The sequence below is a fragment of the Onychomys torridus genome, chromosome 8, assembly GCF_903995425.1.
Source record: "Onychomys torridus chromosome 8, mOncTor1.1, whole genome shotgun sequence".
Taxonomy (NCBI): Eukaryota; Metazoa; Chordata; class Mammalia; order Rodentia; family Cricetidae; genus Onychomys; species Onychomys torridus.
Genome location: NC_050450.1, coordinates 49636228 through 49657338, shown reverse-complemented (window position 1 = coordinate 49657338; position 21111 = coordinate 49636228). Strand labels below are relative to the sequence as shown.

The following is a 21111-nucleotide window of genomic DNA, read 5'->3' as shown; positions in this document are numbered from 1 at the left end:
AGATACAGAAGTACTGTGGTAAGGATAGTAGCCCTTCAGGGAATGACTCTGATATTTCCCCCAAGTCTGAAACACAGTCACTTTGTCAAATGACCATTCTTGAAGTCCAGCTAAAGAATTCCTGGTGGGTGGGATCAGGGTCATTTCCAGGAGCTGTGCCCGGAAGCATGAAGTAGGACATGGCCTGCTGAGGACAGGTACCATATACTCTGTTGGGATGTGTTCAGTGCCTACTCTTTAAACAGAGATGAAATTTACCATTCTGACAGTTTTAAGCTGGAGTATTTAAAAAACCAAAACAAAATAATAAAAACCCACACATTTATAGAGCTACATAACTGTTGCTATGAGATAGAACATTTCCATTACTCAGAAAGAACCTGCACTCAGCTCCTAGCCTCCGACCTGTTCTGCCTTTTGTTCCTAAAGACTTTGCTGTGGACAGATCATGTGAACAAAGTCACATCACTGGAGCCTTCATTTGTTAGAAGTTTGTCTACAGTGTGGCAACAGTTTAGGTCTTTCCTGGCCAAAAATGTCCCCTGTGGATGTGGGCACACATTCCCCTCCTGATGTACATTTGCATTGTGTTTAGTTTCTGGCCATTATGAATCCAATTTTTCTGTTGTTTAAATATTGGTGAGGATTAAAACTATTCTGAACATAGGTGCTGCTCATGGATAGGCTGAGCCCTGTGGCTTTTCTTCTGTGTACTTGCTCACTCTCACACATTTGACACTCTCCATTTGGCATTTAAAGCAATAGTAAGTATTTAATGAGTTGTATTTCTGAGTTTTGTTTATGGGTAAATGTGAGAGAAATTTAGTCAGATTTGGAACATGAACATGGCAGAAATTGGTTTGCTCTGGGTGGCATTCCTAGCACATGAAGTTTCTTGGGCTGGAGGAGTACACAGACCACCAAAGCCCAGAAAGGTTGTTCTTCTCCCCAGAGTCACAGAGCTAGGGAAGGAGCAGCTCAGTTTATGATAGAACATCCTGGACTGCTGGAAAACTGTGCAGCCTGGTAAGTTCCAGAAGTGCATCCTTCCAGCTGTTGGTAAAACCTTAGCTGTCTGTCCACTTCCTTGCCCCCCCCCCCTGACATTGTTTAACCTAATTCAGGTCACATTGTTTTAGCTTGTGCTGTGTATGTGCCCGGAAATCATTGGAAATCACCTCACATGGTACTCATTGGCACTGTGTGGCTGGGCCACTAGTTCTTGAGCAGCTGTGTCCTGTGAAGGTGCTTTTGAAAAATGATGTTAAGTTACCGTGTTCTTGGAGCCTTAACCCAGCTAGCTACCTGGCATAGTCAGGTGCTTTGCTCCTTGTATCTGTGAGCTGACTGCAGAGCAGGCATGTGGTACATACAGTTTACTGCTTAGCCTCTGCTAAAGCCCAAGTGTAAGAGCCACTTCTCAGTCCCATGACACTCATAATTATTAAAGCCTCTCCCATAGCACAGAGCTGCTCTCTGCATGAAAGGAATCCTTTCTGAAAGCCACCATTTGTAGTGGGCCCTGTTATTACCAGTTCTTTCCAAGTAGCACTGGGGACTGCCGAGCCAAGTGGCCTTGGGAGGAAATGCTAAGAGCTCAGAGGAGGGAAGTTGGAGCCTGCCAGGTCAGCAGGGCACTTCCTCCTCTGTTTTAGACACACAAAGCTGCCACCTGGTCTGAAGAGGCCTCATAGCCTGGCAATTCAGAAGGCCTTGGCTGGCTTGTCCCCTTTACTGTCTGCCCACCCACCAGAGCCAAGGCCAGGACCGAGCCTAACTTCCGCCTGGCGGTAGCAGGTGTGCTCTGGCTTCTTGATGACCCCTGTGTGACTGTGACTGCCGGCTGTGCCCATGAATATTCATCTATCCACTGAACTCCTGTGAATGGGTCTACAGAGGAAGCGGAAGCTGCTCTCTTTCTGAACTTGGTTCCCTTCTCCTTTCTCACTCATTTGAGCTTTAAATGAGCCTTTATTTATTGGGTGTGTGACATAGCAGGACCTACTGATGCCAGGCCCTGAAGGCATAGAAAGGCCTTGTAATGGCCTAATTGCAGCTCTGTATCTGCTATTTTCCTGTGGAGTAGAGGTCAGGGGTGGCACTGTCTTTGCACAGTGATTGAAGCAATCTATACTGCTATAGGACTGCTTGCTTGTGTCTATGGTGTCTACCCATTTGGCACTAAATTCAGCCCATCAGCCTGCAAAGTCCCAGATTCATATACCTAGGACCCCAGTGTCACTTGCAGAACAGAAACTCAGCTACTCATTTGGGCTCACCAATCTGTCCCTGATGATCTCTGTTGTTTGAGATTGGTAAGGGTTTGAGCTGAGGATGTGCTTCATTCCCTGTCCAGAGCTCTGAGTTTTGATTACTTTGTCCCTGCTGGCTCTGCATGCTGCTGGCTCAGGAGGGGAGTGTAGCAGTGTTTCAGGGTTACAAAACCTGGGTAGCCAGGGAAAGCTTCAGGACTTGGACTGTGAGGTGTGTAGGCAGCCTGCCCCCTTACACACCCAATCTTTATATTGTGTCTTACTCTGCCTATGAAACCTCTCTTCCTCCTCCAAAGATTTACTTCATTTTTATTTGTTTGTGTATGCCACAAATATAGGGGTACCTATGGAAGCCAGAAGAAAGCGTTGGATCCCCTAGACCTGGAAGTACAGATTGTTGTGAGCCACCTGATAGGGGTTTTGGGAACCCAGCTCTATCTGGAGGAGCACCAAGCACTCCTAACCACTGAGCTCTCTTTCCAGCCCAACTCTTGTTTCTTTTTAAAGACATGGCTTGGGTGTCTCTGCCTGTGGTCATCTTGTTCTCAGGACCCCTTCCTGCCCCATGTTCTGCCTCTTGGCTGCCTATTATCTTCAGGTTGGTACATTGACTTGTGTCTTCTTACAGACAGGGACCATCCTGGGACTTGGCTGGAGGAATGCTGAGCATATTGTTAGGGTAGAGTAATGCAACTGTGTATGAAGCCTGGGCTGTGTGCCCGGGTTAGGTCACTCTTGCATGAGAGGGGTTTGGACAAGGCTCTGAGTGCATCAGGAGCTCAGATTTGCATGGCTCCCTATTGGAGCTTACTAGACATCTGTATAGGTCTTCCCCAGACTCTGTGTGCTTAGGGAGATTTCCTAAAGATAGGTATAGTGACAGCCAGGATCACACACCTTGTGTCCCAAGCTCCCCGCTGAGTCCAAGCCATTGGGATGCTCCCTGTGTCGACTCTCAGTGCGGTAGTGAGAGCGACTCTTCATGCCTGTGCTTGTAGCTCTGGGTCTCCTTGTTTCCTCCGTCTAGTCTTAGATTAGCCATGGTATCAGCATGGTCTAGAATGGGAAGCAGCTTCAGCCCTGCCTATGGAGACAGAGCACGTGTACTTACCCAGAGGCATTCACCTTCACCTATAAGCAAGACCAGTGTAGGAGTGCCCTGCAGTGGACTCCCAGCAGGTTTGGTGGGGAGCTGTATGATGGGATGGTATGAAAGCTTCAGGGTGGGAACTGTGCTGTATTGTCTGAGGCAATGTTAGGATTTGAGTTAGCTTCAGAAAGTGAGAACCCAGTGGCTACCTTTAGGCCAGTGTGACCTGCTGGCTCAAGAAGTGTAATAGTTATGCATACTCAGGCCTGCTTTGATCTGGTGTCTCCCTGTGGCCTACCCCCATCCCCAGGAGCTCAAGGTTGTGTTCTTTGCAAGCTCAGTGGCTCCCGAGAAGGCTCACTGCATGTTTTGTCTCCATGGCCTAGGACATAAAGAAACTCACTCTGCAGCTCCTACATGACGTTTTGGAATTGGGGTTTATTTTAGCCCATGAGGATCCTCCCTGATTGTCAGGGCAGTGTCTAACCCCCATAGATTAGGAGAGTGGGTGAGGAAAAGCTCCCATGGAGCATTAAGGTTTTCTTTAGGGAAAAGGGCAGTGGGGGTTGGAAATGATAGGATGTGTCTCCTAAGTAGGCAACTAGAAAAGAAAGGTAGCAGCAGTCTTCTGAGAGGCACTGCAGAGCAGGGAGGTCTCCTCAGCCTGTGTCCTCAGTTGGAGCTAGCTGAGAGAAGTGGGCCTGTGAGCAGGGGGACAGGAAAGCGTGTATGTTAATACGACTCCCATATGACAGTGGTCCTGGCATTTCTGTGTCATCACACCACAGCTCCCTGGCTTCCTGCCCAGCCTTCCCTTTGGCAAACCATTTCTACCATGTTACTCTCCAGTCAGGACAGAGCCATAACCTGATGAGGTACCCTCTTGGGGAGCAGAAGCAGAGTGAGGGCTTAGTTCCTGCAGTGTGAGTCCAACTGAGGCCAGGTTCACAATCCTGGCAAAGTATCACACAGGCCTGGAAATGTAGGCCCATAGAGAAACTGGGGTGAAAGGTCAGAGGCACTTCTCAGGGAGACAGGTTTTGGAAGCCTGATGATTCTGGTGCAACAGCAGAAGAAGTGGAAAGTCCAAATAAGTTGGCAGGCCATGAGGACAGGAAAGTGTCATTGGGATGCTTCTTGACAGTGAGTGTCCGCTAGCTCACAGCTTTTGTGTGGGTCACTGCAGCAAGCCTGGGGAGAAGTGAAGGCTGCATTCATTCCTGCCCCTCTGTACTGGGGCACTATACTAGCCAGATAGCCTAGTCAGACCGGAAGTTAGAGAGCATGGGCATAGTGCCTACAACATCTTAATAGGCCCCAAGTAAGCTCTTTGGCATTTCAGACCTTGGCAGGCATAAAGCTGCTGTGTGGTAGAAAGACTAATGGTGGGGTCATCTTAACACTGTGGAATGTGCTAGCTCACAGGCGTGCTGGGGTAAACTGAGGAGAGGGCACGGGGAGATGGTGGCCCAGGGCAATGGAGTCCTGAAACTTTCAGAGCTCAGAGAACAGTCCTTGACTTTCTAAGAATGACAAGTCCTTGCTGCTCTTCTCTTATCCCTGGCATATCCTGGTTGTCACAACCTTGTTGGGTGTCCCCTCATGGTTAGAGTTGGGGTTAAAATTGTCCACTCTTCTACAGTAGGGAATTCAGTTTAGAAAAAACAAAAACAAAAACCCTGGTTAGATGGGTGGTTTTGGTAAATGCTCTAAAAGAAGGTAAGTGGAGGATTCTAGAGTGCCTAGGGCATAGAACAGGTTCAGTGGGGCCTGAGACAGAAGGCAGAGAGTTTCTCTGTTGTGTCTGAAGAGCATAGGGAGCCAATGTGGCCAGGCTGGGCATGGAGGCTGTATGGATGTCTGTAGCTCACATTTCTTTGGGGTTCCTTCATGTCTGAAGGAGATGATATCCAAGAACATTGTAAAAGGTGTAGGAAGCTGAAGAATGCTAAGGCAACTTGTCCAGGTAGCTTGTGTGAGCAAAGCAAGACTGTGTCCAGGGAAGGAGCTAGACAGTGACGGGGCTGAGGACAGTGGAGGAAACTTACTTCAGTGTGCTTGCAGAAACCATTGTCTATACCTAAACTTCCATTGCTAGAAAATCGTCTTTCTTCTGAGGATAAGTGGAAACAGGATGTTTGAAATTCAGAAGCAACTCCCAAATCTACAAAAATCCAGAACTTTATATTCAGTGAAGTACACTTTAGAAGTAGAGGGGAGGGCTACATCTTGTCGTGGCAGAGTGTGATAAGGACTGTCTGCAATGATGCACAGCGGTAAGGACAACATTTACAACTTTCAGATGTTCACATCAGCAATGGGGAAATGCACAGAGTTGTGTGAGGGTAGGATGGCATTGCACCCAGGCAGAGGAGGAGGGAGCCACAGGAAGAGAAGTTATGCACGAGAACATAAACAGACACAAGTTAGTCATTGTTCTCACCCCTACACACCCGGATCAACACTGTACCCTGGGTGCTTCCCTACTCCTCTTTCCAACCCTTGTTCCGAGACAGGGTCTTTCTAGGTGCCCAGACCGTCTTACTCTGTGGCTCAGGTAGCATCCAACTTCCAGTCTTCGTGCCTTCAGCCTCCCAAGAAGTTAGGATTACTGTGCTGCCAGGCCCACCAAGTTTCAGAAACAGCGGCAATGAAGAGCAACTTTCGCTGGAGCACTCTGCTTACAGGTCTGAAAACCTCAGTGTTCAAAGATGCCAGTGAAAACTAGGAAGGCTGTGGTGACGACTCATACCTGTAATCCTTGCACAAGGGAGGTTGAGACAGGGTTTAAAGAGTTCCGAACCCACTAGGAAGTGGTAGTGCACGTCTTTAATCCCAGCAGTGTGGAGGCAGAGGCGAGTGGATCTCTGCATTCAAGGCCAGCCTAGTTTACAGAGTTCCAGGACAGCCAAGGCTATACAGAGAAACTGTCTTGAAATACAAAACAAACAACAAAAAAGAGAAGATCTATTGAGTTCCACCCAGGGTAACATGAGACCCTGCCTCCCTTCCCAAAGAAGAAAATGTAAGTAGAGATAAGGCTTATTTACCATGAAAGAAGTCGAAAAGGGTACCCAACCCCTCCCCAAGTCCACCCAGAGGATTTTATAGGTAAATTCTAATAGCATTCAGAAACAGTTCTACTTTTTAATCCTAACTCCTTCTACTTTCTACTCAGTTTCCAGAGACTGAGGTAACCTTGATATTAAACTAGACAGAGTGTACAATGTGGGTTCAACTATTTTAGGCCAGTACCACTTATGAATATGGATGTATTGAAAAGAAATGTAAATCAGGAAAGTGTTTTAGAAGATAGGGTGTATTATAGAAATTCTCTGTAAGAACCAAGTCCTTAGAAACTGGCCCTACTAAAGATGAAAACGTGCAATCACTTTGATAGAAGCAGAGGCAGCTTTTCTTTAGGTACTTTTGGCAATCTTAGAATAATGGAGAAATTCCCACAATACTTGGGGCTTCTAAATGGAGGAAGCCTGGGGCTGGGGAGATAGACGCCATAGTTGGTAAAGTTTTTACTGGTCACTTTGGGACAAGCCTCCCCACACATGCTCACTTAAGGCCAGGCATAGTGGCTCATGTCTATAATCCAGCCCCTGGGGAGCTGATGGTTCAGTCTGTTTGAATTGGTGAGCTCCTGGCTCAGTGAGCAACCCTGTCTCAAAAACTGTGTGAAGAGCAATTGAAGAAGGTAGCAGATGTCGGACTCAAAGTAAACAAATAGATAACTAAATAAATGGAGGGAAGCCTCTAAACTAACGAAATACTAAGATATTGGAGATTGATTTTTGTCAGGTCAGGTGCAAGGCAAGATGCCTGTGATCTGTCCCACTGCTTTACATTGTGAATGGTTCTAGCCAGTGCCACAGGATGACAAAAAAATGTAAAAGGTTAGAAGACATTAGCGTTTTACAGATACTTAAACTTTTGTTTGTTTGTTTGTTTGTTTTTGTTTTGTTTTGTTTTTCGAGACATGGTTTCCCTGTGTAGCTTTGCGCCTTTCCTGGATCTCACTCTGTAGCCCAGGCTGGCCTCGAACTCACAGAGACCCGCCTGGCTCTGCCTGCGAGTGCTGGGATTAAAGGCGTGCGCCACCACCGCCCAGCTGATACTTAAACTTTTATAGATTAAATGGATTAAGAATTAATAGAACCATCAGAATCAATTCTTTCCTTCCTTTCTTTCATTCTTTCTCTTTGTTCTTTTTGAGACAGGGTGTTTCTCTACATAGCCCTGTTATTCCTACAACTCACTATGTAGACCAGGCTGCCCTTGACCTCAGAGATCCATCTGCCTCCCATATGCTGTGATTAAAGGCATGTATCAATTTATAGTTCAGCAAGATTGCTAGATACAAGCATAGTACACAAAATTAAATAAAATACCTGTTCCCAGCAATGATACTAAATTCCTTAGAATAAATTTTAGTGTTAGATAAATCCTAAATAAGAATGATTGAATTTTATTGAAAAATGTAAATACACAGAGGTATCATTTTGATTTAGAAAACTCCCCATTACTGTAATGATTCTTCCCAAATTGATCAGTAATTGAATGCAGTTTTGGTCAGAGTTTCACCACACTTTGTTATTTGTTTGTTTGTTTTGGAACAGGGATTGTTGTAGCCCAGGTCGTCTTCAAACTCCTGGTCTTCCTGCTTCTACCCAGCTCTGAATGAAGAATAAGTTGAGGAATGTGTACATAATCCTTATGATCAATATGGAAAAGTAAGAGCCAGAGACAGGTAGACTCAGGCTGGGATTTGCCATATTGGTTATTAAGAATTTCCTAGTACTTCAGAATAGAAACTAGAGGATCATAAATTCAGGGCCATCAGGGTGGTGGCACACGCCTTTAGTCCCAGCACTTGGGAGGCAGAGGCGGGTGGATCTCCTGAGTTCCAGGCCAGCCCGGTCTGCAGGGTGAGTTCCAGAGGCCATCCAGGGCTCCACAGAGAAACCCTGTCTCAGACCCTTCCCCTCCCCTCTAGAAAAGGTTCGAGGTCATCCTCAGCTACATAGCTTGAGGCTAGCCTGAGCTACATGAGACTCTGTCTTGGAGGGGAGGTCATTATCATAATATGTGTGAAGATAATTAAGATCATGTAGAGAAGGAAATCAGTAGGCCAATGCAACAGACTAGGGAGCCCTGTGATAAACACCTGAAGATCTAACTGAGATCCCAAGAATGAATGGGTACTTTAATCCGTGCTGCTGAGGGAGTTAGTCAGACAGGGATATCCCTAGAGGACACTGATGAAAGACGTGGACCTTGTAGGAAGAAGGGGTCATGACTGACCCATGAATATGTAAAAGGATGGACGTGTTTATTAGAGCAAGAACACATAAAACTATTGCAAAATAGACTTCATATGTACCACTTTTGGTACAAATTTAAAAAGCAGGTTACCTATCAGAAAGTTAGAAGCAACTCCCAGGGCAACAGGACCTGCTCAGTGGATTATAAGTGGTGTGGAAGCAGTTCTGGAATTATGTGCTGAAAGCACAGGGACCTGTTGCCCAGTAGCTGTCTTGTGCACAGGACAAAGGGATGTAAACAAGAATAGGAGCAAAGCAAAGCACACATAGGGTCTGCCCCATGATCATCTGGGACCTTTTGATAAAGTTCAGCTACAGATCAGCAACGGTGAATTCCAAGGAATGACAACCCCCCCCCCCCACACACACACACCTTATTTCTACAGTAAACTCACAAGTGCAGCACAGCTATACACTGCATTGTTTCAAGCTGTGATCAACTAAAAGGCAAAGCAGGAGGTTGGTTTGGTTCAGGGTGCTTTGTAGTGGACCTGGAAATGGTGCAGTATTTAAACATTGTCTTCCACAAGAAAGGATGATTTGTTTCATATTTTCACAATAGTAATTGGAAAATCCACACACAAGCTTGACATTTAACATTAGATATACACAGGAATATTCTCTATTCCCCTTCATTTAAAAGGTTTTTTTTTATAGTGAGTGAGTGAGTGAGTGAGTGTGTGTGTGTGTGTGTGTGTGTGTGTGTGTGTGTGTGTGTGTGTGTGTAGGGTGGTTCATGTGTAGAGGTCAGAAGTCAACTGGTAGAAGTTGGTTCTCCTCTTTACTGACCGAGCTGCCCCACCAGACCGCCCAACCCTTGTAAAAGGCAGGTGTGACCCATAAGTTTACCTTGGCTGTTGCTCATGGTTTGGAAATGTTCTACTGCTGAACCTGGTGATAAGCACCCACCTATTCTGTTACCTTTCCTTGGTGCTCAACCATCCGGGAGAGCAGGGTCCACCCAACGCTGATGGGAGAGTGCCTCTTGGGAGCCGATAGAGTAGGAGGGGGCGCCAAGCTTCACATCTGGGATGGAGCCTTCATTTGTAGGGGAAGTAGACTTGTTCCTTATAGCTTCTTTTGACTTGGGGGACTCCTGTGAACCCTTGGGTGGTGGGAAATGTTCAGAATGTCTTAGCTTTGCCCTCTGTGGACTTCCTAGAGGATTGTCTCCAGCCACTCTTGTCTGGCAGGCTCTGGACTTAGCTCTGCCCAGTCTCGTTGGCTTGGTGTAGCACCCTCTGGGTAGCTGCCACCCTCAGTTGAGAGGGCACAGACTCGTGTGTCACTGTATCCTCTGCCCTCACCCCATTTATTTTGCACTTTCTGAAGTTACCTGTGAGTTTTTGTTTTTTTTCTGGGTTGAGGGGGCTTATTTGGCTTGCAATTCCAGTTACATACAGTTCATTATTGCATTTAACAGATTTTTTAAGTTTATGTGTACGTGTGTGAGACTATGTGAGTTTATGTGTACCATTTTTGTGCATATGCCAGAGGAGACCAGAGGATGTAAAATTCCCTGGAACTGGACTCACAGACGATTGTGAGCATGCTGTTGTGAATGCTGGGAATCAAACCCTGGTCCTCTGCAAAAACATGGAAACTCTTTACCATTCTCCAGCCCCTATTCTGAGTTATGACTCTGACTTCTTCAGGTACCAAGCCAGCTGCCTCTGTGGACCCATGGGGAGTGCCTACCACAGCCAGCACACAGTCTGTCCCCAAGAACCCAGACCCTTGGGCAGCCTCACAGCAGCCTGCCTCCACAGCTGGGAAAACAGCAGATGCCTGGGGAGCTGCCAAGCCCAGCTCTGCCTCAGGTGATCGATCCCTGTGCTCAACCTGGTTTCTGGAGCTCCACCACTTCTCCCCGCTCCTGGTGCACTGGCAGTAGCTAGCTGACTGACCATTTCTGTTCCCACTGGGCCCCAAACAGGAGTTCAGGCCTTCTCCCTGGGTGGCAGGCTGATCTTGTATCTCCCTGGGGACACTTCCCACAGACTCTATCCCAGTGTCCAGACCCTACACACATTTGCCCACATTGCTGGCTCTTATTATGTTTGTAGGATGGTAGAGGTAGTGGTAGGCATTCATGTTCCCTGATCACACCTGTTGCCTTCTCAGTCCAAGTAATTGACTCTGGCTTGGCCCTGAGTTTACACTATGATGTGGGGTGCCTGGGAGAAGCCACCATGGCCTGTGTTAACCCACTATCCCCGTGCAAATTGGGTACCTGTTGTGCTGGGGCATGGAAAGAGATGCCCTCAGTCACCGGCTCGTATATTCCCTCAGGGTCTTTTGAGCTCTTCAATAATTTCAATGGCACAGCTAAAGATGACTTTTCTGAATTTGACAACCTTCGAACTTCAAAAAAACCAGGTAGGTTAAAGATGGTTTCTATATAGCATTTTGTGTATTTGACCACCTGGTTGATTTTAGAAGGAACAAACTTTTCAGGGAGAGGTAGGTATGTGTGTGTCTGTGTGTGTGTATGTCTGTCTGTCTGTCTGTCTGTCGGTGGTTCTTTCCTGTCATCTTCTGTGAGCTGCCAGCAAACTCTGCTCTTTCTGCCTCCTGTCTGCTGTGGGAATGCTGGGATTATGGACTTGTGAAACACTGCATCTGCCCTTTTTATTGGGTTCTGGTGATGGAACTCAGTTTCAGGCTTATGCAGCAGACGCTTTTACCTGTGGAATTGGGGTTGGGGATTTAGCTCAGTAGTAGAGCGCTAGGTAAGGCCCTAGGTTTGGTCCTCAGCCCTGGGGAAAAAAAAGACAAAATTACCTATGGAGATATCTCACTGGCTCAGTAGTTTGCTTGCATCTTACTATCAAGAATTCCGAAAGAAAATTTAGAAAATGAATGGAAACAAGTATATGTTTATGCCTTGCCATGAACCTCAAATCATATCTTAATTTTTTTGGAGGAATGTGCTATGTATACTTGTGTGAATCTTGCTTTTTCATTTACCATTTTTAAATTACATTTGGTTTATTTATTCGTTTATTTATTTAATGCTTGTGTGTGCATTGTTTACAATAGTTTACACGTGGGATGAGAAGACAATTTGCTTTGTCCTTGTCTTGCAGCCGAGTCAGGGGCCTCAGTTGCAGCCCAGGACAGCAGAACCACGAGCCCTGACCTCTTTGAGTCTCAACCCCTGACTTCTGACTCAAGCAAGCCTAGCAGTGCCCGGAAAACGCCTGAGTCCTTCCTGGGCCCCAATGCGGCTCTGGTGAACCTGGACTCACTGGTGACCAAGCCTCCTCCACCAGCCCAGTCCCTCAATCCCTTCCTGGCACCAGGTAGGCATGTGCTGTGCTTCATCAATGGCTATACTGTCCATGCTGGCCTCTGCCTCTTTCTCCCCTCTCAGGGACTGCTGGCCTGTGGCTGGGAAGGGTTGGAGCCCTCAGGACCTCCACACTGCTATTTGGCCTGGTGGGGTGATGTAGATGTCAGTATTTAAAGAGGGGTAAGGGTAGGGAAGAAATCAGCCTCTTCCTGGAGGAGAGCGTGGTGTAGAAGCTGTCTGAAACTGTGCCTGCAGGGATGTTCTTATTAGTGCTAGCTTTGGGTCTAGCGGAGGCCTTTGCTGCCCTGTGTCTATCCCACGTGTAGAAGCAACGCCTTAGCTCTTTAGCATGAGCTACTCCTGGAGGCTGAAGGGCCCTTGTCATAGTACCTGGCACAGCATTCTGCACAGCATGTTCCAGGCTCTGCACTGCCAGAGGACAGGCCCAATAACTTGACCCAGTACTTGGGGTCCCCATGGCCTTGCTGTGGACTCTAACCTCCAACCTTTTAGCCCATTTCTACCCTCTTGCATTCCTGTGTGCACTGAACTCTTGGCTATACTGAGCTAAATAACAACCCTCCAGATTCAACAGTCCCCTCTACCTCCAGGCCATGACATTCCCTACTCACTCTGCTTGCACATCCCCCCTTCCACATCCCTTCAAGCTGAGTTCTTCATCTAGTCCATACTTCTGCCCTTACTCTGCACAGATTCTTCAAGACATAGGCCTCCCAAGTGTGTCAACCCTGACCTGACTCTGTGTGTCAGGCGCTGGAGGACTTTATTTCTCTGTCCCTACAGGTCCTGGCAGAGGAGTATGATACCTAGAAGCTGTGGGCAGAAATAGGATCTGTGGAATTTCTAGGTTCCACCCCACCCTGAGGTCCTAATGGTTGAAGGCATGATATCTTTAGAGAAAAGTTGCCCTGTGAGTGGAGCTGGACAGGACTTGAGTCCTCAGCTAATCTGGTGCCTGTTCCTGCCCAAGAGACTCTTTTCCCCAGTCCCAGAGCCCAAGAGCTGTGAGGGCTCCTGCACTGTGGTGGGCCTTGCCTACAAACCTATTATGGACTTTAGGGGCCATGGCCAGATTGAGGAAGTTTTGACAGATGTAGTGGACTCAGGGTCATTCTGGGCCTCACGGGTAGACCTGGATCTGCCATTCCTGAGTGTGACTACAGATCACCTTTGTTTTCTGTGGACCTGGGGTCACATAACAGTCCTGGTAGAAGTGGATCAGAGTACAGCAACTGCTTCTCATCATGGTGGCTCATGCTGCCCCTTGATGAGCAGGCTGTGTTGGTGAGTGGGGCCTAACGAGCTCAGAGACTTAGTGATGGCAGTGTCACGCATCCTGGAAAGACAGACGCACCAGTTATTTCGCTGACAGAAGAGCCTTTGGTTAAGGGCTGTTTAGAGAAGCTGGGTGAGAGTGGACCACCTGAGTTCTCAGCAGCAGCCCTTCTCGAGCCTTCTTCATGGTGCCAGTGTGTGCGGCCTAGGATGCTGCATGGCCTTTCCCAGACACTTGTAGCCACAATGGCAGACAGAGTGAGGGAACAGGGCAACTGACAGCAGCCTGGGTACCCACCCTCCAGAACTAGAGTACCCAAGCCGGTGTGCTCTTGGCTCTGCCTTGTGTAGCTCTATAGCCCTGGAAAGGTGATACACTCCTCACAGACACAGTCTTCTTGGCCTCAGCAATCTGTAGATGTTTGCCAGTGTCTCCTGTGGATTCTATCCTACTGATCAGTGTTGGAGTGCCAGATGTGGAGGTGTGGGGGGGTTGGGAGGTACACCTGTCCTGAGGGGGTCGTGACTCACCTGTGTTCTCCTTGCTCTTTTATCAGGTGCTGCCACCCCAGCCCCTGTCAACCCCTTCCAGGTCAACCAGCCCCAGCCGCTGACACTGAACCAGCTTCGGGGGAGCCCTGTCCTTGGGAGCAGTGCATCCTTTGGGTCTGGTCCAGGGGTGGAGCCTGTGGCCCCCGTGACCTCAGTAGCCCCACACTCAGCATTGGGGGCCAGTGGCTCTTCACTGACACCACTAGGCCCTACAGCAATGAAAATGGTAGGCAGTGTGGGCATTCCCCCGTCAGCAGCTCAGGCAACGGGCACAACCAACCCCTTCCTTCTCTAGTGCCCAGGCTGGGACTTGCCTGAGTGAACACCCAGAGTGCCGAGCCCAAGGATGTCAAGTGGGGACTCTCTCTGATTTGTGTAGTGGCTGAGAATCTGGTGGTAGGGTGTTAGAGCTTCAGGTCCAGCTTCCTGGTGAAAGGGTGGTTGCTTATAGTCCAGACCTTCAAGCTGGAGTACAGGCGGGATGGCCTCACTGTCCTAGCCGGGGCCCATTTCTCTTCCTAAGTTCTCAGCTCTGACTGTGCTCCACTGAGGTCTTGAACAAGAAGATGTTACCAGTGTTGTCTAAGATTCTGGGATACTGTCTAGCCCAGGACTTGGGACAATCATCTCGTGTGCCCCACCCCCAGTGATCCTCAGGGTGTGGATAAAGTGCAGCTCTGGCCCCACACCACACTAACGGTTGAGAAGTGGTTGTGCATATTTTCTTTTCCTTTGACTCGTGGGAGTCCCAGGTAAACAACACTAGTGTGGGGCTTTACGCTGACTAGAGCACAGCCCTGCCCCGTGGCTCTGTGCTTGTGCACGTTTGCACATTTTGTTGAGTACAGTTTCATATTTGAGTTTGCAAAATTATCTAATAGTCTTTTTTTGGCTAATATTTTTATAATGTGGTTCTTATTTAACTGTCTAGTTTTGATAGAATTGACCAAGTCTGGCTGAATTAAGGTCTTGGCACGTATTATTTTAGTGGTCTAATTTCTCTTATTTATGGTCTTAACTGTAAGAAAACTTTAAAAGAAGAGATATTTGGATGACAAAAATATGCCTTATGGAAAACTAAGCAAATTCTTTATAGGAAAAAAAATCCAGAATTTGATTACACAAAAACCATTTTATTAAAACAAAAACTTGCAACAGTAACAAAACTCCACAGCCTCCAGTTGCCTTTCCCCTCTTCAGCTCTTCTGATGATTACCAAATCAACTGACTCTTGGGGCCTTTCTGCTTAGATCCTGGGAGGCTTTTTTACTAGTGTATTGACATCTTAATGTTAAAAGGACAAACAGACAGCGCATGAGTGAGACTCACAGTTTTTATCAACTCCTTCCTCTCTTGTACCTGGCACACAGGGATTGCCTGGAACTTCTGTTTACTGCCCCCCCAGAGGTGCGGCTGGCTGTGCCACCATCGTGCTCAGGTTAATGAAGAGTGTGTGAAATGGGGGTGGCTGTGCACTTCTGGGCTCATGGGTCACCAAGGATGGTCTCCAAGTTGAGTTAGGACAAGGCCTGACCCTGATGTGTCTGCTGCCAGCTCCAGCTCAGGCTGTTGACCTGGAAGTGATCATATCTTACTTTGGAGATGAAAGAATCCTCACATGGCTATATTCCCTCCCAACCTTCCGGATCCTTACTCTACTCACTCTTAAGGAAAGTATTAAATCCTGAATTAGAGACCACTGACTTGACTTTTCTTCAGAGCAAGGACTGCCCCTTCTTACCAAGAGGTCCTGGCAGTTTGTGTGGCTGGCTTTTCTGCCTTGTCTTGCAGTATGAACTTCTTACCTTCAGCTCTAAGCGTACCCAACCACCTGCCAGCCCCTCTCTGCATCGAGAGAAAGTTTTGGTCCACATGGTTGACTCAGTGATTCCTGCTTGAAGGAGGACTGTACTCATGAGTCTGAAGGCCCTTCCTAACTACCTACTTCTCCCAGGACTAGCAGCCTAGGGGTAGGCTCAGGCTCTGCTGTTCAGGAAGGCTGATGACTGGGCTCCTGCCTGGGAGAGGTGGGGACACCATGGGACGGGAGGCGGGGCAGCATTTCAGATGGTACTTCCTTCCGATTGTATAGGCCAGGTCCAGATCTGCCTGCTGGGGGCCAGTGATTCTGCTGCAGAAGATGCGAGCCCTTCTGACTGAGGCCCCACTCCAATAGCCACTGAGTCCCCTCCTCCCACAGGCCATCCAGCGCATGCCCCTGTTACCCACTGCACTGATCATGAAGGCACTGGCCACCGCCATGTGTGTTGCACACATGCCACCATGCCCTTCCTGATGAATACCCTAGGGAAGTCATCCAGCTGTTTCTCAGTCCCAGGGCTGGTGGTTGGTTTTGGATTTGTGTTGACTGTTGATACTTATTTACTGTATAAATATAATTTATCATTTGTATCATGATGTGGTTTCTGGCTGTGTCCTTTGCCTATTCCTGGCTTCACCCATCCAGTATGACAAGATGGCAGGGCTGGCTAGGGAAGCAGCTTGGTCTGCAGTCAGGCCACCCTTACCTAGTGCCTGAGTCTCAGGTCTGCTATTGGTGGACATTGCCATGGCCTATCTGAAGGTTTTGCCAGGCAAATGTTGGCCCAAGTCCATTGCCCAGGTGGCTTTCAATTGCTGTGATGAAATACCATGACCAAAAAGCAACTTGGGAGTTGAAAGGGTTTGTTTGGTTTATGCTTCCACATTAAATGAGAAAAAGAAATAAATAAAAAGGAAAGGAAGGGCACGACTACTCCTAGGTATGGTGGAAGAGAAAGTTTATTGTAGATATGTGGGAGAGCATAGTCAGAGGCCAGGAATATCTGGGCCAGTCCAGAGTGGACATGACCAACCTGAGCTAGGCCATGTAGGGGGTTGGGGGGTGGGAGAGAAGGGGACTAGGTACAGTAGCCAGGAGCCCAAAGATACAAGAGGAGGAGGGTGAACAAAATGTCTGGATTATGTAGGTTAGAGCCCCTGGGGGAAGGGCAGCCCAGCCTCTGGGCTGGAGAGTTCAGAGTGGAGGGCCAGGTAGGCTGCTATTCATACCCTGTAACAGGTAGGAACTGAGGGATGCTGGGAGAACCAGGGGGCCTGGTCTGCTTTGATATGTTAAATAGGCGGCTCAGCCTTTGGTCCTAGGTTTGAAGCTTACACACACCACTGTTCACCAATCTCACCCCCAGCCCCCAGAGTTTCTCTTTGTAGCCCTGGCCATCCTGGAACTCACTCTGTAGACCAGGCTGCCTCACCTCCCAAGTGCTGGGATTGCCCAGTTTATACTGCTCATTGTTAAAGGAAGTCCTAGCAGGAATCTGGAGGCAGGAGCTAATGCAGAGCTCATAGAGTACTGATTACTGGCTTGCTCGGCCTGCTTTCTTATAGAACCCAGGACTGTCAGCCCAAGGATGGCACTACCCATAATGAGCTGGGCCCTCCCCCATCTATCATTAAGAAAACAAACAGGCTTGGTTAGCAGGTTACCAGTTATTGTTAGCTCTGGGCACCAAGGCCTGACTTATCCCATAGACCAAGAGCTTGCAAGGGTCCTTCCTGTATTCAGCCAAGAATGTAGGGTTTATGAGGGCAGAGCCTTCTCCAGTGCGGCAGGCCCCCAGCAGTGCAGGAGGCTGAGCGACACCACTGTAGTGTGGGAGGTACTGACTCCAGCACTGAGGCCCTGTGAGGCCTTGCAGCACAGGAACAGGCCTGGGATGGCCTCAAGCTCTGCAGGTGGCCTGTCCTGGGAGCAGCTGGGAGCCAGCTTTCTGCCTGCACATGGATATTGCCAGCTGGGACTTGTTCTGGATCTTGTGGTGGCGTGCTGGCTGGTTTCGAATCAACTTGACACAAGCTAGATTCATTGGGAGATGAGGGAGCCTCAGTTGAGAAAACGCCTCCATAGGCAAGCCTGTAGGGACATTTTCTTATTTGGTGATCAGTGGGGACCACCTTTGTGGGTGACGCCATCACTGGGCTGTTGGTCCTGGGTACTATAACGAAGCAGACTGAACAAGCCAGTAAGCAGCACCTTTCCATGACCTCTGCCTCTAGGTTCCTGCCAAGACATCTTTCAGTGGTGGACTGTGCTGTGGAATTCTAAGCCAGTAAGCCCTTTTCCCAACTTGCTCTTGGTCATGGTGATTATTACAGCAGTAGAAAAACCCGACAGGCCACTTCCTCAGAACCTTTGCAGGCTTTTAGCTCTTTGCTTTTGCCATGGATACATACCTTCTCACCACCACCCCCTCCAAGACAGAGTCCCTGTGTAACAGCCCTGGCTGTCCTGGAACTCACTCTGTAGACCAAGCTGCCTTGAACTCAGAGATCCGCCTGCCTCTGCCTCCCGAGTGCTAGGATTGAAGGCGTGCGCCATTGTATGCAGCTCTTCATTTATTCTTCACCACACGACTAGGCTTTTATGGTTTAATTTTCAGTCTTAGAATTTGAGTTTAGAGTCCTCTTACTAATCCTTTTTTTTTAAAATTATTTTTATTGTGTATGGGTATTTTGTTTGAATGCATGTCTACACTCCGTGCATGTTTGCTCCCCTTGGGGGCCTGAAGGTGGCATCAGAGCTCCTCAGACTGCAGTTACTGACATGTGTGAGCCCCCAGGCCCGAACCCTGGTCCTCTAAAGGAGCAGCCAGTGCTCTGCTCAGCTGTCTTCCCAGCCCCTTCCTAGTCTTTTGATGCTAACATTTTCGCTTTCTTTGTTCCTGTTCGTTTCTGCCTTTGCAAACTGGCCTATTCTTCCCCAGACTTCACTTTTCTGGCACATCCCCCAGAGCTGTTGGTTTGGCCCCAGAACCTGCCTTGAGCTCTGCCAAGTAGAGTGGGCTCTCTGCTGCCCACTGTGTGCTTGCACTCTTCCTGCCTGCCACCCTGGCGGCGGTCTGTCTGTGCCATATACAGTAGTTTATGGGTTTTAATCATGGCATAAACTCATTCCTTGTAAGAGTTTCTGGGTAAAGAGTCTGCAGGAATAAGTTCCCTGCCTTCCTTCTGTTCAGGGTAGAACACAATAAAATTCCCCCACAAAATACCCAACAGGGGTGTCCTTGCAGCACCCCTCCTGGCTGGAATCTGACACCAGATTGTTCCCTCATTGCAGTCCTGCCTTCAGTGTAGGCCTTCAAGGGCTTCATGGACAAGAGCAAGGAGGTTTAAGGGGTCAGGCTTCCTATCTGGTGAACAACCTCTTAGCATTTTGTAAGCTTACCAGTGGGACACCAGAGGCCCAGGAGATGGAGTCTAATGGTTTGACCATGACAAAGTGAACAATCTGGTGAACGACCGTGACAGTGAGTGGAGGATAAACCTGGTTTTCATGTCTCTTAATAGTCACATGTCGAGCCAGGCGTTGGTGGCACATGCCTTTAATCTCAGCACTTGGGAGGCAGAGCCAGGCGGATCTCTGTGAGTTCGAGGCCAGCCTGGGCTACAGAGCAAGATCCAGGAAAGGCGCAAAGCTACACAGAGAAACCCTGTCTCGGGAAAAACAAAACAACAACAAAAAGTCACATGTCACTGCATGGTTATGGTGCACACCTTTAATTCTAGCTTTTGGGAGGCAGAGGCAGGCAGATCTCTTGAGTTCAAGGCCAGCCTGGTCTACAGAGCAAGTTGCAGGACAGCCAGGTGTACACAGTGAAACTGTCTTGGGGAGGGAAAAAAATGGTCTTATGGCTGACACCCTCTCACATTTCAGACATGCTCCAGTCACTGGCCTCCAAAGCTCTCCTCTGCATGGTTTCTCATCTTGACTGGCAGGCATGCCAGAGGCTCTTAGGTGATGGTACCTCTCTGTGCCTTGATTGGGGTTGGGGTATGCATTCATGAAACTGTTCATTCAGCACAGATGTGTGTGCATCTAGTTGGATGTAAAGGTTCACTTGAAAGATGAATAACTAGTACAGAACTCCGGCTAATGATCTGCATGCTGCAGTCCACAGCAGGTAATATGCTAAGCACAGGGTGGACTAGAGGAGAAGAAAGATTTCACCAACGTGAAAATGCAAATACAGTCTCTGTCCTTTGGTATCCTGGGTGGTTAGAACCCCACCAGGGCACCAAAATGTGAGGACAAGCAAATGCCCTGTATAAATGGTGTAGTGTTTGCATAGTGCTTACCCCATGTAGTCCTGTACTTTACCTCATCTCTAGAGGAATTGTAATACCAAACACAATGAAAATGATACACGATTGTTAGGAAGGGATGGGGACAAGAAGAGTCTGCATATATCTGTAAATGTTTAGTTTGTGACCCTGGAACTTTGGTTTGTGGAACCTGCAGACAGAATCCTGCCTGCAGGAAAAATGACCACAATTTGTAGATGGTGGTCTGTTACTTCAATTTTCCTGTGTTTAAATAGCTTCATAGTTTTGGCAAAAGGGACATTTTCACACAAGAGGCAGTCCACTGTGTCAAAACTTTTGGCAGATGATGCCATGGTGTCTGAGGCCAGAAATAGACTGGAAAGGGACAGAGCTTCTGAGGTGGAAAAGGCCAGGTGGCATGGGTGTTGGGTAAGAGACCTGCAGTGAAATAGGGTGAGATGCAGAGGGACATAAGAGGGGCTCCTGAACCAAGAGCTTGAGGAAGGAAGGGACTGTTCTTGTGAATGTGACATTGGGGAAGACAGTGCAGTGGTATGGCCTCTGGAAGGTAGCATCTCCAGGCTAAGGAGAGGCACTTGAGATGGGAGGTACAGGTGTGCTGATGATGGTCTAAAGATAGGGTGGGCATGAGGGAGTAGCCTGAGGAACACAGAGGAACCATGGGCAGAGTGAGGTCCCCAGGGTATGATGGTGAATTAAAAGATCACAATGGCAGGTGAGATTCTGTTGAGCTAGTATGAAGAAAGGAACACACAGACGGTGGAGTGTTTACAAATGACACCCATGAGTGCTAATGGCAGAAAGGACACTGGGGCTCCAGGAGGTCTCGGGTGGCAAACAGAAGATCGCATGAGGGAGGTACTGGTCTGAGAGATGCTTGGGTGATGCAGTTGCTGCAACTGTGCATGGGGTGCAGATGTCAACATCACTGCAAGTGGGGAGCCTTGAAGAGGTTATCCACAGGAACGGCTGAAGACTGGGTGTCAAGAGCAAGCTCTCTCCTGATGCCAGCAATTGTGTGGTTTGACAAACTGGAAAACTGATGTGGGCCCTCTAGGAGGAAAGGCTGGAGCTACAAAGAGACAGGGCAGCTTCAGAAGGCAAGAGGAGCTTGCCAGTCAGAGAATTTTGCTGACAGATCCAAAACCC

The 21111-nt window shown here is 48.2% G+C and overlaps 1 protein-coding gene across 5 annotated transcripts in view; it reads left to right on the top strand.

Annotated features, from left to right (window-relative positions):
* Epn2 (epsin 2) overlaps positions 1 to 16257 on the top strand; it is a 61513-nt gene extending 45256 nt beyond the window's left edge. For all 5 annotated transcript variants that reach the window (XM_036194836.1, XM_036194835.1, XM_036194833.1 and 2 more), the window contains 4 exons: positions 10352 to 10516; positions 10989 to 11075; positions 11786 to 12001; positions 13845 to 16257. In XM_036194836.1, coding sequence (XP_036050729.1) covers positions 10352 to 10516; positions 10989 to 11075; positions 11786 to 12001; positions 13845 to 14134 — 758 coding nt within the window. In that variant the 3' untranslated portion in view covers positions 14135 to 16257. The remainder of the gene's footprint in view (positions 1 to 10351; positions 10517 to 10988; positions 11076 to 11785; positions 12002 to 13844) is intronic.
* Positions 16258 to 21111: the final 4854 nt, after the last annotated feature.